The sequence below is a fragment of the Genypterus blacodes genome, unplaced genomic scaffold (assembly GCF_046128005.1).
Source record: "Genypterus blacodes isolate CSIRO-AG114 ecotype Tasmania unplaced genomic scaffold, CSIRO-AGI_Gbla_v1 ptg000030l_1, whole genome shotgun sequence".
NCBI lineage: Eukaryota > Metazoa > Chordata > Actinopteri > Ophidiiformes > Ophidiidae > Genypterus > Genypterus blacodes.
In genome coordinates, this window is record NW_027466843.1 from 2,310,499 (window position 1) to 2,325,000 (window position 14,502).

General features: G+C 45.3%; 1 protein-coding gene across 1 annotated transcript in view; it reads left to right on the forward strand.

Moving 5' to 3' along the window:
• The first annotated feature begins 5,900 nt into the window (after positions 1 to 5,900).
• The window catches only part of LOC142994685 (voltage-dependent T-type calcium channel subunit alpha-1H-like), a 33,513-nt gene continuing 24,911 nt past the window's right edge, over positions 5,901 to 14,502 (forward strand). The window contains 4 exon segments of the mRNA XM_076145496.1: positions 5,901 to 5,921; positions 7,840 to 7,923; positions 7,987 to 8,201; positions 14,281 to 14,374. Of these exon segments, the coding sequence (XP_076001611.1) occupies positions 5,901 to 5,921; positions 7,840 to 7,923; positions 7,987 to 8,201; positions 14,281 to 14,374 (414 nt within the window).

Below are 14,502 nucleotides of genomic sequence, written 5' to 3' on the forward strand. Positions count from 1 at the left end.
AACAAAGTATGCCTGCTGAGAAAACAATATGTGCTGCTATAATCTAGTAAAACTGCCAGTATTATTCACCATCAGCTGAAATCACACATGATTACTTCTGTAATGTTTGTAGCGTTTACATTGTTATTGTTCCTTAGTTTGTCGTGTTTAAATGAGAATACTGAGACCTTATTGAATCTAAAGCATCTGCAGTGTAACGATGTGCAAGAAGGCAAACAAACGCATCGCTCCAAAGGCTCACAGATTGGTGATAGAATGACTGACTGGCTTCAGTGATTGATGGCATCATAGATGGTGAGGTAATGCATAACGGCACAACCAGATCTCCCAGTACATATAAAACAGTCTTAACATGTTTAATACTATATATAATTAGAACATTTGTTAAATTCAAATCCACAGTATATTAGTAATAAAGGTGAAGTGTAATCCCGTCACCTAAGCTGATGTTTCAGGGAGGTTGGCATGTCCTGGAAAGCAGCTGCTTAGGTACAGCTGTGAGTTACAGTGCCTTTGGGCATTTATAGACATGAATAATTACAGCAGCCATCCCAGGAGGAGCGCTGCAGTGAGACAGAACGGACACTGAGTGGAGCTATAAACCCTGGCACTTCAATGTGGGAAAGGGATGAGCAATAACGTCTTCTTATGTCTCTGCTCCAAAATACAAGCCCACATCTCACCACTTTTCTCTGCATCCCGATACACACTGTAATAAGATCATTATGTGTGTGTGTGTGTGTGCATCTGTAGTGTGACACACAAAACAGCCTGAAAACAAAGTCTTCATAGACGAGTGGTAGGACAGAAAATGAGTGAACAGAGGATGTTTTTGCCTCTATTGGCAGGACATAAAAGCCCATTCTTTCTCAGCTTAGTCCATGCACTGTGCATTTGTGTTTGTGTGCATGCATGTGTGTGGATGCATAGGGTCACTATTAATGGACTCTGAGATCAGATCAGACCATTACAGCAGATTAATACATGATTTTAACCCCTGACCAGATTCGGTATAGCTCACTATTCCTCTTGTCTGCCAGGCTGTGCTGTTCAATGTTGATGTTTTTCCGCTGTGATCGGCATGCATATTCGTGCTTGTGTTTGGCCAACACAAATGACATCATTTCCTGTCAGCAAGGCCAAAGGTTGCTTAGCAACTTCACTTTTTATTGTCTTTTTTTAAACAAATGTAAGGGTGCATCTTGGCTACGTGTGCATGATCATCCATGGAGCCGCGTGTGTGTGTGTGTACCCATTAATGTGTGCAAATAAATTCAAAGTCACGAGATTTGGAAGTGGAATGACTAATAGATTTGTATGATCTCTTGGGGAATGAGTCAGTGATATGGACACATGGCAGCATTCCCTCAGTTAGTCCAACATGTGAGCAAACATCTGAGCTCTGGCAGCATTCTGTTCTTTATTACCTCACCAAGGATGTTGTGTATTTATCTGCATCTATAGCAGGTTTGTTTTGTTGGTGGAAGGGTGAGGCATAAGCCGGAGAAGAATCTATGCAACTATTTAATTTTCTATTTTGGTGCTGTTTAGAATCCAATTATTTGAGGACACATACCAATATCCAAGAAAAACCAGGCAGTTATCCCATGATAGAATACTAATGATTGCAGTTGGGTCCAGATCCCGATACATTTTTAAAACAAAATTTTGTTATATATCACAATTAAGTCAATGTAGTATTCTACTGATTTCTTTATAAGGCCCACATAAATTAGACTGAGAAAGCATTGTTTTGGCTCATTTGGCCTTGGCAGAGGTACAGTATGTGCTCTAAAGAGTGTCCCTGTGGTGACTATTTGAATGTAAACAACTTTACATAATGATTACAAATGCTGAGGCGAGTGGAAACATAAAGGCAAAGACGCAGGTACAGGAAAGACAGATTCACACAGATAATTACTGCCGTCTCATTTGTCCCCCTGCTCTGAAAACTGAAACTTAACCACGCTGACACTGACACCACTGACCATGTCGTGTGTGTGCACATGTGTGTGTGTGTGCACGTGTGTGTGTATGTGTGTGTGTGTATGCATGGGCTTGCACTCTGTGTACAACCACTGTAACCAGGTCAAGTAAAGTAAGAAGGCTCATCGTCATGTGTGTGTGTAGACATGTTCCAGCGTATGAGTGTGTGCATGCTGTGGAATAGGATGTGCCCATAATCATTGTCTGTCATGGCAATTTTGTTGATTGATCAGGATTATTGATCGGGTGATCGAATTCCCACAATGTGGGTGTGGGTGTGTGGTGGGGTTTCTTTTTTACAATGGGATGTGATAAAACACCGCCTCATATATAATGTTATGTGATGGTCACCATGGAAACACACCCAAGGGGGGCTTTCCACATACTGATAATAACGTCTGGCCTAGATACTCCTCCTGAACCGATAACAGGGGGGAAATGTACCACGTGTGTGTGCATTTCAGTAACTAATGTAAAGCAGTGTTTGAACACAGCACAGTGACGGAGCTGGAGTAAAAAATGCATGGAAAAGCTCTGTGGAGCAGAACGAATCTTGCATGAATTACACGAGACAGTATGGGTTAGAAGGATGAGATGAGCTGGAAGGAGCGGGAACGGTGATAGCAGTGGGAGTGGACACACAAAGCTGAAGAGACCCAATAACCCCCGATTACTAGCACCCCACACACACACACACACAAACACACACACATACTTCAAACATCATCTGTTTTCTTCTAAGGGAGCATAAGACATCAGAGAGTGTGTACGCATGGATGAGTGTGTCCTAGATATCCTAAACACTGTTGTTGCAATACGCTAAATGTTTGATGTATGCAGCTGCTGTGAGGGTTATGATAGCTGTGAGGAGTGTGTGTGTGCGAGAGAGTGCGTGGGCGTTGATAGCCACGGCGCAGCGTTTCCCTCGTCTAAATTTGATCATGTGCTGTTTGTAATTATATCGGAGAGCAAAGATAAAAACACACAGAGAGAATTATTTAGTTCCATTTATAGACACAACAATATCAGCAGGAGAGCATTAAAAACAGGGCTCACTGTAAGCTTCTGGCAAACCACAGTATCCCCCTGTGATGGTTCTCAAAGTGGGATCATGGGACTGTCAGGTGTACATGGGGGAATTGCAGGCTGTCCCCAGAAAATAAAAGGTGATGGGTTGATGTGCCTAATTTACAACCTGTTATCCAGATGTAAAGGAGTGCCCCAACGCTACCATTAGTAACTTATCAGTATTTTCAGTTGCTTTTACATTTGTTTATATTGGTAAATTGTGTAAACAGCAGTAAAAATACATGTAATAAGCTTGGACATGTTCAAGCTTATTTACTGATGTCTAATGTCGGGGTCTGATATTGGGGTTAATTGGTTTGATGGATTGAAAAGTCTTACTAGTACATAGGTGTGATTGTGTGTGTGTTTGTGTGTGTGAATGAGTTGTCATGTCTGTGTGTGTCAAGTCTACTGACGACCCGTGCAGTGTGGATGGAATCAGTTGTCAGAAAGACTCAGAGCTTTCAAATTTGTCAAGATGATTCCTGTAAACATTTCACTTTAGTGCATTGCTGCCCTTGCAGGATGTAGCTGTGCAGCATCATCCTCTAACATGACAGTATCACACACGCACGCACGCACGCACGCACGCACGCACGCGCGCGCGCACACACACACACACACACACACACACACACACACACACACACACACACACACACACACACACACACACACACACACACACCTGTGTCACCAGCCAGTACTCTCCTCTACCTCTCAGACTGGGGTGTGTGTGGTGGAGGAGAGGGGATAGTCACATGCCCTGGTTCGTTCCTTCACTGTCAAGCTATCAAGAATTAAGGATGAAATTGTCCAGTCAAAACTTTCAAAATAAAACCCGAATTGGCAAAAACATCTGGGTTATGATCACACACATTCTTGTTTGTTTGTTTGTTACATTCACTCCCCACCTTATGGGATCCTGACACAATTCTGCAATGATGCTCCTGTTTCCACCCTGTGGGTTGGACCGTCTTTTCATTATTTTTTTAATTAGATGAAATGACTTCATGTCTACACATTTAAAAGAACATTCTTTACATTGAGGTTAACACTAAATTCAAACTGTCAACGTTAAAGCAGCAGACAAATGACTCGTGAGATGGATGATGACAGGAAGACACAGTGTTCCACATTGTCTTGGCCATAATTCAAAGACAGAATAAGGAAGGGAACACTGTAAACTGTATTTTAAATGTGTAATTTAATTAGATGACAAAAAGAATCTTATCAATGAGGCACCATGAGATTATACTGCATCCAAATCAGTAGGCTGGTCCCAAATAGGGGTGTTTAACAGAAGACAGGTCTGTTTTAAGATAAAGAAAAAGAAGAGTAAATGTAGGTCTGCAAGAACTTTTAAAATAAATGAGAGAAGTGTCTCCGATGGAAACACTTTCGCTGTGTTGTGAGTTTCTGCTAATATAGCAGAGCTGTTTGACAATAGGCTGATAGAGGCAGGTAGCACCCTTCCTGGTTGCCAAGGAAACTGTTAATAGGACCCATCAGCACAAAAATTGTTTGAGGCAGCGATTTTCCACGAAAATGGCTCAGGCTTTATTCAGTTTGAATAACACCTTAAGTTACAGCGATCTTCAAACCACACTATCAATTTAAAGCCAGGCTAAAGAATTGACAGCATTGTCAGTATTCAGTGAGGATTCTGTATGTAACCTACATGCAGGATATACAAATATAATCACATATAGGGAACATTTTCAACAATTTAAAGGTAGCAGTAAATCTCCACAGAGGTGTTAGAGGCTACATGGACATTATCTAAAGCAGCAGACAGAAAAATAAAAACAGAAATTAAGATATCCAAAATTCTGGTTTTGAAAAAGATAAAAAGATTCAAGTCATGTTCAGACATTTAAAAGGTTGGAGTTTCCTTGAAAATCCTTATGGAATCCCAAAAAAATAATCCAAAATCCTTATTGAATTTGGATGTTTTTTTCAGGAATTTTCAGGAATATAATTTGTGGCAATTATTCACACATTTATTATTTTATAACACTTATTCCTATTATTATTCCTTATTCCTATTTCAAATGAGGTTTCTGCAATTTCAGTATTACATTTTTTTGTTTTATTCAGCACCATATATACACAGTATACTGTATATGTAGACAATGTTGATGTATGTGATGCATATCAGGATCAAGCTAATTTGGGGCCCTTACCCCTGGGCAGACTTTGACATTAGACGGTGCTCTTTGCTCTTTTTATTTTATTTTATTTTATTTTATTTTATTTTATTTTATTTTATTTTATTTTATTTTATTTTATTTTTCATTTATCAAATTTATCATCATCACATTTTTTACTCAAATGTCCACCTTCTTTCCTCGGTCATCCACTCATCCTATATGCAAATTAAAGTTATAATTGCAATAATGAGCTTAAGCACAGTCGACTGAAGGGGGTTTCTATGAACTTGTATTATACGGCGGAAACCATAGTGAGGACCAGAGCTTCCGGGCTTTACTTTGAAAGAAAACTCCCGGCGTTCCGGTTCTCCTCCGCCTGTCTGGCTTGACGCAGCTCCGTCTCTCTCCCCAGTGCGCCTGAACTCGGGTACCTGACTCCGCAGAGCGCGTCCAGCTGCTGGGGTGACGCAGACGCACGGTGGAGCAGCCGCCCCTTGTTTTAACTTTTTACTTTCTCCGTCCATCCAAACTTCTGCGGCTCCTTCTCCCTCCTTTTATCCTTCTCCACCCTCTCGACTGACGGATTGAGTTGGGATACCAGCGGGGGGAGGCGGAGGACCGGCGAGCTGCTCTCAGATGGAGCTCCGGGGCTCCGGGAGCTCAGGGCGCGCAGACCCGGAGTGAGCGAGGCTGATGGATGGACGCTGCTCCCCGGTAAACACGGCAAGCAAAGTTTCTCTCTTCGGCTTTATTCATTACTTTTCTTTGCTCTGCTGCTTTCGGAGCACTGCTGTGCGTAAATGTCGGTGACACAATAGAAAATGTCTATCCTATTGTTGTAGATGGTGACGTGTCCTCCACAAGATAAACTAAAAGTGTTTGTGCTGGTATGACGAGTTTAATGACCTCATCGCACTTTATATCAGGGCAATAAGTGGATTGGATTGAGTCCCTATGTCTAGGTTTGTTAAAGCCATTTGTCATTTGACGTCTCAGAGGCTCAGTAGTGTCTTCACAGATGACGTAGAGCAGCCTTGGCCCTCAGGAAGGCTGTAACACAGTGGAAAAGGAAGCTTTTGTGTTTGTCACCATTTCCCGTTTGCTCTGCTTTTACTTTAATTTCCCCATTTGTGATGCACAGATATAAGTCAGTGAATGCGTCTGAGGGGCCGGGCCTGTTGTTATTGTGCTATATGGAATTGTTTTGTTGTGATTTCATGTTGCTAGTTAATGAGGTGATTTCATTCCACGCAGAGGTGCATAATGAGTTTGATACCAAAGCGTTGGACTCATCTGCTGCTTTTAATCGTGTGCAATGTCTTTGATTTGTGCTTTGGTTAATTGATGTTTGCCCAACTAAATCATTACAAGGAGTCTTGACCTGTGCGGGCCTTGAACTGCCCACACAGTCCATAATGGTGATGCACTTGAAATAGGGCAAGACACACACACACACACTTGCATAAACTTGCATATTAACTCTCCTGTCGTCCCCCCCTGTGTGTGTCTGTGTGTGTGTGAGAGCTGGGGAGCTTGTGTTGGCCTAAGCCCGTCCAACTCCGACTCAGCTCCTGCTTCAGCTGAACAACAAATTGGAGGCAGTGGAGTCAGAATCCTCAGGGATCAGTAATCAGGAGAACGGGCGCAGAGCGGTCCGTGTCTTCGTGACTGTGGGGGGTTGGAGCGTTCTTGTGTCACGTGCCCCCCCCCCCCCAGTTCGCATATTTCCCTCCCACTGCACACTACCCAATACAGCAGAAGGACCATTTGAAGCAATATGACCACGCAATTTGACGTTTCCTCCATATTATTGCTAATACGCTCCAGGACATCCCAATCAGTGTCAGCGATGAAAAACTCAACACGGCCGCTTTCTCCAGGCAGTGATGCTGTTTCTCATGTAATTCTGATCGTGTATCTCATTACAGCTCAATGCAAACAAATTACAAAAAAAAAAGCTCCTCTGACAAAACAATGGAATGAGCTTGATTGGGAATGTTTTGTTAATGAAAACTGCAGCCAAGCCTCTTCACCACTCCTGTCCTGACCCCTGCGCCTCCTCTCCTTCTCCTTCCCCCCGGTAACATTAAGCAGCCTTCTGAACCACTTTCCCTCGGCATGTCCGGATTTTAAGGGTTGTTTAAACCAGTTCTGGATTAAAGCATCAGCAGTAATGGCCTCTTGTCATCACAGACTTGAAATGGTGTTGGGATTATGAAGGAGGAGGTCTGAGTGCTTCCTGTTGTCTGCTCTGACTCTGGGTTTGCACCCCAACTCTCTTCGGGCTCGTCCCCTGCTCAGTTCAGATTTATGCAGATTTGTGTGTGTGTCTCCTGTGCTGTGATGCTGTGATGTTTCATCTGAAGGTCACTCATTGTTTCATAGAGAGAATAGGGGAGAGGGACTATATTAGTTTCCGTGCAGCTTTGTTACAGCGCACAGGGTGTGTGAGATGCCGTGGACAGGACTGCAGGATTCACTAGATATTTCCAGTGTGTTTCATCAGTCACCAGCTGCCAACCATGACAGATACATGTCCACGCACACAAGCGCACAAACAAACTAACACACACACACATCAATATACTGTCATGCCCTGAACATTGTGTCGGTGCCCTTCACCCCCTCCCAGGTTCAGGCTGCTCGCCGCACGGCCATGACGGGAGCCCAGGAGCCAGACCTGCATCAGCAGCAGCGAGGACTGAAGGAAGAGGAGGCGGACGAGGAGGAGGAAGGGGAGAAAGTGCATGTTTCAGTCCAGGGACCAAAGCCAGAGGAGGGGGACGAGGAGGAGGAAGGGGAGAAAGTGCATGTTTCAGTTTATGGAGAGGAGAGGGAGTGGGAAAGGGAGGAAGAGGAAGAGGAGGAGGAGGACGAGGAGGAGGAGGAAGAGAAAGAGGAGCTGCCGTACCCCTCTCTTGCACCAGTGGTTCTCTTGGCTCTGACCCAAACCAGCCCACCTCGCTCCTGGTGCCTTCGAGCCGTCTGCCACCCATATCCTGCACTGCTGGGAGTGTGTGTGTGTGTGTGTGTGTGTGTGTGTGTGTGTGCGTGTGTCATGCTTAATGTATGTGTGTGTATATGTAAGAGAGCTATTGTCTGTTTGCGTTTGAGCTCTGCACTCTCTCAAAGCTGTTAAACCTACAAGGCACAGTCTCTAGATGTTTACTTTAGGTGTAAACAAAAGGGAGACAGGAAGAAGGTCAGTATTGTGAAAGTCAGCGTGTGTGTGTGCGTGTGTGCGTGTGTGAGTTTGAGTGTGTAGGACCTCAGGTATTTCCTTGGACCATTAGCTGTAGGAAAAGATGGCCAACATTTTTCCCTGATTGGAGGTTTCCATAGTGACAGTCCCTAATGAATCTCCAGGGTTACGGTGGCCTGTCAGCTGCATTGTTACTGGCCTCCATTAATCCAGCAGAAGCAGTCACAAGTAGTAGAAACTCACGTCACCTCTCGTACCTCGTGCTCTATCTGTCTTCATCATCTCACCTCGCTCTCCTCTCCACGTCTCTCACTCTGTCTCATCCTCTCTCCACTTCTGCTCTCGACGCGAAGCTGCGAATGTGTGCTTTTGAGTCATTGTGTGTGTGTGTGTGTGTGTGTGTGTGCGTGTGTGTGTGTTTTTGTGTGTGTGTGTGTGTGTGTGTGTGTGTGTGTGTGTTTGTGTGCACGCGTCTGAATACTTCTAACCAGGCATAAACGTCAGTAACACCTCAGGGATTTGTCACAGCTCTCCAAATTCCACATTTTGTTTTTCTTCCTCGTGATGCTGTGTGAGCTCACGTGTTGTTGGGCTGTTGTGCGTTCATTCCCGGCGTGTGTGCGCTCGTCTGTGTTCGCCCCTATTTGGCATCATCAGCACTTTGTGTACGCTATAAAATATGAATACATAATTGTTGAATAAGTAAAATGTAAACCAAAGGGAACTACAGATGCCATGCACCGACTGCGACTGTAGCCTGCTGGGCTGTTACCATGGTCGCATCCCAGAACACTGTACACTCACTGTGTCAGCACTAAGTCGCTGGACAGATGCGTGCACACACACACACACACACACAGATGCGCCCACACACACACGCGCACAAACACACACATACGCACACACACTCACACATGCGCGCGCAGGTCGTGAATGCTGCTACACAAATGAGGGAATCTCCCATGGAGAAGCTCTTTCAGAGGAATCACCTGGTTGCTTGGCAACAGCATAGCACGGCCCCGACAGCCTGGTTACTTCCGCTTGCAGTGTTTCTGTGTGTCTGTGGTTTTGTGTATTGGTGTGTGTCTGTCTTTCTGAATGTGCCCAGTTTTATGCTTTGTAGATGTTTGTACTGTGTGTTTCATCTCTCCCTCTCTCTCTCTCTCTCTCTCTCTCTCTCTCTCTCTCTCTGTTTCTCTCCATCTCTCTCCATCTCTCCATGTGAGATAATGTGAGTGTTCTGAGGGGGAAGTAATGTAGGTGCATGTTGTTCTGCAGCGACATTAATGCGTGCGAGCTGGGGGGTCTGTCCCCGGGAGCAGATTGTCCCATTTTGCCTGGAGTGACCCTCCGCCGCTTCTGCCTTTTCTCTCCCCGCGCAGGCTAAACTCGCTCCCCGTCACTCCCCTCCCTCTCTCAGCCTCCATACTCCCCGTTCAGTCCCACGTTAGATGTCAAACACATCACACACATTTACCAGCGTGTGATGGAGAAAGACTCCATATGTCTGACTACTGTTATTATTTAACACTTCCCGTCATCACTGATTTGTTCTCTACCTTTAACTGTGTTACAGGGGGCCTACTTCGCCAAGTGCTGAGCTGTGTGTTCTTGTTATCGTGCAGCTCCTTCGTTGCGACACTTTACACACACAGACTGAGTCACACTCATTAACGAAAGCACACGAACATGTGGGAAAGACACACGCACGCACGCACAAACGCACACGCACACACACACTTTTACAGGATATAACTTATGCAGCAGTGCATGAAAGATTCAGAGCGTTTCCCTTTGTTTAAAGATGAGTAAAGCGGATTCCGTCACTCCTCTACAAGTACCTTTCCTCCTCTGTTCTTTGTCTCTTTTCTTCTTTTTCGTCCGACTGCACGTCTTGTTATCCTGCTCTTACTGCTCTTCTACGTATCCTTCCATCTTTCCCTTTTCCCACAATCTCTGATAGGCAGATCACCCCTACCACCCCCCCAAGTGTGTGTGTGTGTGTGTACCTCTGTGTGTGTGTGTGTGTGTGTGTGTGTGTGTGTGTGTGTGTGTGTGTGGGGGGGGGGGGGGGGGGGGGGGGGGGGTGATATGTTGGAAAGATGAGAAGAGACAGGGATGGATAGGAGGTTGTCTTACTCAAAGTAGGATGAGCTGTCAAAATCATTTTAGCTAGTTGAAATGATACCAGCAGATGTTTCCATGGTAACCCAACAGCCGCACACTTAATGGGCGGAGCCAGAGGACTTGTCAACTTGACAGCAACAACTTGGCTGCCGGTGTTTCTCATGCACGCACGCGCAGACAAGGCACCGTTCACGCTTAACTAGGTTAACTCCAATCAAAGCTGCGTTTGGATCCCTCAGTGAACACACACACACACACACACACACACACACACACGCACACACATCTCCCTCACACACAGTTTTTACATCTCAATCTAAACATCTTACACATGTTCTGTATTTCCTTGCCTCGTCATTCTTTCGTCCATGTTTGACTTTGGATATTTGCAAACGGAGACGAATTGGAACGTAATCCCGGCGAAATCCCGTCCGCAGTATATCCTGCATGTATCCGATTTATGTTCCTTTTAACTTAATGAGACTTCCATATGATAATGAAGCGCTTCCACATAATGGCCATAGCATGCGGATCCCAGCCAAGGGTGGAGGGCGATGCCAGAAAGATCCGGGTGATGTAATCTGATTTGATTTATACTGTCTGCCTGACCTTTTATTACCTGGGTTGGCACTGGAAGAGAGAATTAGAGAATAAAGGAGGGGTGGGTCGATAGAGGGAAGGAGAGGAAAATGACAACGAAAGGCGGCGAGAGCGAAAAGCAAAGTGCTGCGGCTCGTTGTTGACGCTCTACGTTTAAATCGCCGGGGTCCCAACCTCTGTCGTCGCCCAGCTTAACTGGACGCGCCTTTTTAAACAACATTTATCCCCCCCCCCCCACTTCTATTCTGCCTCCCCCCCTCGCTGTCTCTCATCCCGTCTCACGTCTCACTCACTGCGTCTCTCTTTGTCCCTCTACGTCGCTTACAATGTTAATTATTAAGAGTAGTCTTAGTTTATCTTCTGGCCGGGACTCAGGTTTCTGACAGAGAGATGGAATGCTCTACCCAAGGGCGGGCGCATGTGGAGACTGTAAGAGGGGAGGGGAGGTGGAGTGGGAGGAAGAGGAAGAGGAAGAGGAGAGGGGGGTATGCTGGAGAGAAAGCAAAGGAGGGGTGTACTGTAAGGGGAAGAAAAAAAAGGAAGAGATCTAGAGGAGAGGAGAGAAAGAGAGGGAGAGAGGAGGCGAGAGAGTTGAGCAAGGAGGAAATAATTGGGCCAAGAGAGAAGGAAAGACTGTGGTGGAAAATGAGAGATGATAGAGGGAAAGGTTGAGTGTGAGAGGAGATAAAGGAAAAGCGATGGAGGGAGGGAGGGAGAGGACGGGAGGGGGAGGAGGGGAGCGAGGTAGAGGTGGGGAGGGGAGAAGAGGGTAGAGGAGACGAGAGGAGAGGAGGCGAGAAGAGGGGAGAGGAGGAGAGGAGAGGAGAGAGTTGTCTCATGTTGAGTGATAGGACCGTAGAAATACTCTCACCCCATCACTCACTCACACCTTGACCCTAACCTTTCCCTTGTTTGCCGCTGCATGTATGTGTGTGTGTGTGTGTGTGTGTGTGTGTGTGTGTGTGTGATGGATAATCAGTTGTTTAGGAGGCTGTAAGTTATACAGATGGAGCAAGATTAAAATGACCAAGCTCACTATTGAGGAACTGAAAAATGCTTCAGCGGGAATTGAAGGACGTCGGCTTCTACTGTGTGTGTGTGAGTGTGTTTGGGTGTGTGTGTTCGTATGTGTGTATTAATTATGTTGTGTTCCAGCCCAGACAGGATGCAAGCGGATTGACAAACTCTAAAGTCAGTTCCCACGGTGAGATGGGGGTTCCCATGGCAACCACAGCAAAGGGAGGACACTGGATTACCCTCTCTTCCTTACTCTCTCTCTTTTTCTCTTCCTCTCTTTTCTCTATCTCTCTCTCTCTTTTTCTTTTCCTTACTCTCTCTTTTTCTCTTTTTCTCTTCCTCTCGCTCTCTCTCTCTCTCTCTCTCCCTCTCTCTCCCTCTCTCTCTCTCTCTCTCTCTCTCTCTCTCCCTCTCTTCCTCTATCCCAGGGGTGATAAAGGATTTTACTCTCATTAAATTTTCTGCCCTCTTGAGAGCATAGTGCCCAGGAAGGGGACTGTGTGGCCATATGTGTGTGTGTGTGTGTGTGTGTGTGTGTGTGTGTGTGTGTGTGTGTGTGTGTGTGTGTGTGTGTGTGTGTGTGTGTGTGTGTGTACGTGCATGCTCCCAGCTTTGTTATTAATGCGTCCTTGACTTCTTGAATACATTCCTGTTATCCATTCAGCAGTTCTCACATTCGACCATAAATGGTCGAATGTGAGAACACACACTCTCTCTCTGTGTGTGTGTGTGTGTGTGTGTGTCAAGCCAATGGCAATAATTTCTTTAGTTTTCTGCTTCAGACTATTTTCCCTTTGAAACTGCTCAGTGTTTCATTGTACGTACTGACTTGGCAGCATCCAACACAGAAACACACACACACACAGTTTTATCTAACACCTTGCTTCAAATTAATGTAACAGTTTTACAGTTGCTGCCATTATTCCGTAGCTTCGGGTGACGACCACGTCATCAATCTCTCCTCTACATTCCCTCTGATACACTCAAGTTTAATATCACAAGGTTTGAATTCATGCCGGCTCATTTTGTTCTCAGCTCTGCACAGCCTGTTATGCGCTGCTCAGTTTCATCTCGCCTGTGAGGAGGAAAATGTGCGTCTGCGTATGCAAAGAGACATTTTCGGCTGCTTGGACGCAATCAGTTTCTTTTGGGGGGTTTGCCACCAAAAATCAAACACGACATCTCATTCGTCTCTTTTAAAACGCAGATAAACACCAACCCACCGTCTCTAATGTCACCCAAAGGTTTCTGAAGTGATGCTTATACACCTTTAAGTTCACTTCCATCTTGGCAGGAGTATGAAAGTGTCCAATTTGAGCAGAGGAAAGGAAGCAAGTGTGCATCTAAGGGTGGTACCAGCAAACATATCAGCAATCATCGCTCTCTTTAAAGCCCAATATCTTCCTAATGAAAAAATAATGCGGCGGAATCTCCACCAAGACGCACATAAGAAGCGTAGTTAGCCGTTGTGACCTTGTGGTTGAGGGATTTTTCAATCATTTCAGCACCGCCAGATTTTTTTTTAAAGAGCCGTCATCAAGGGAACCGTTAACAGAACTTCAGCTTAAATCTTCACATTGCTGCTCAGCCGCTCGTGTTTGCCACTTTGTCAGCTCTTCCACCTGATTCCACCAGAAAACCGGGACACGATCAAACAATGACAGATGCTTTGGGACCACTGGTTAGTCACTAATGTTTGATTTCATGCTGCGTCTCCTGACAGGAAAATATCCGAGATGCGCGCGTGTTTTGCTTACAGGAGCCTGTCAGGAAACATCTACAAGGGGTTTGGAGCTCCTGGCTGCACATAGCACCGGAGCTCTAAAGTTTGATTGGCAGCCGGGCTAATTATTGTTTTGGTAGCGTCCCCGGGGTCAGAGACTGAAGGTCCAGACCCGCCCATGTTACCGCACAGCAGCTGTCATAATCTGTCTCAATCTGTGGCGTCTTCGCTAAAATGCCACGTCATTATCTGCAGACATTAGCCGGACAATTTAACAGCAAAAACCTCAATATACACACTTGCAAATGCAATAACAAGTTTGTTTGAATGTATTCGATGATGTTGCTGTTACTGTTTCTAAATGTTCAAACTGCCAGGGTTTTGACCCTTAACCTTCCTCTCACGTGGTTTGAGCGAGTGAGCATCTTAGCCATCCTGCTCAACTGCATCACTCTGGGGATGTTCCAACCCTGTGGTCACACTTCCTTCCTGCTGCAGGTAACACACATACGCACACACACACACACACACACACACACACACGCAATCAAAGTCAAGATTACAAACTAATTATGGTCGACAGTGAAACATTATTATCAGGGTTTTTAAAAGTTTTTCACTTTAAT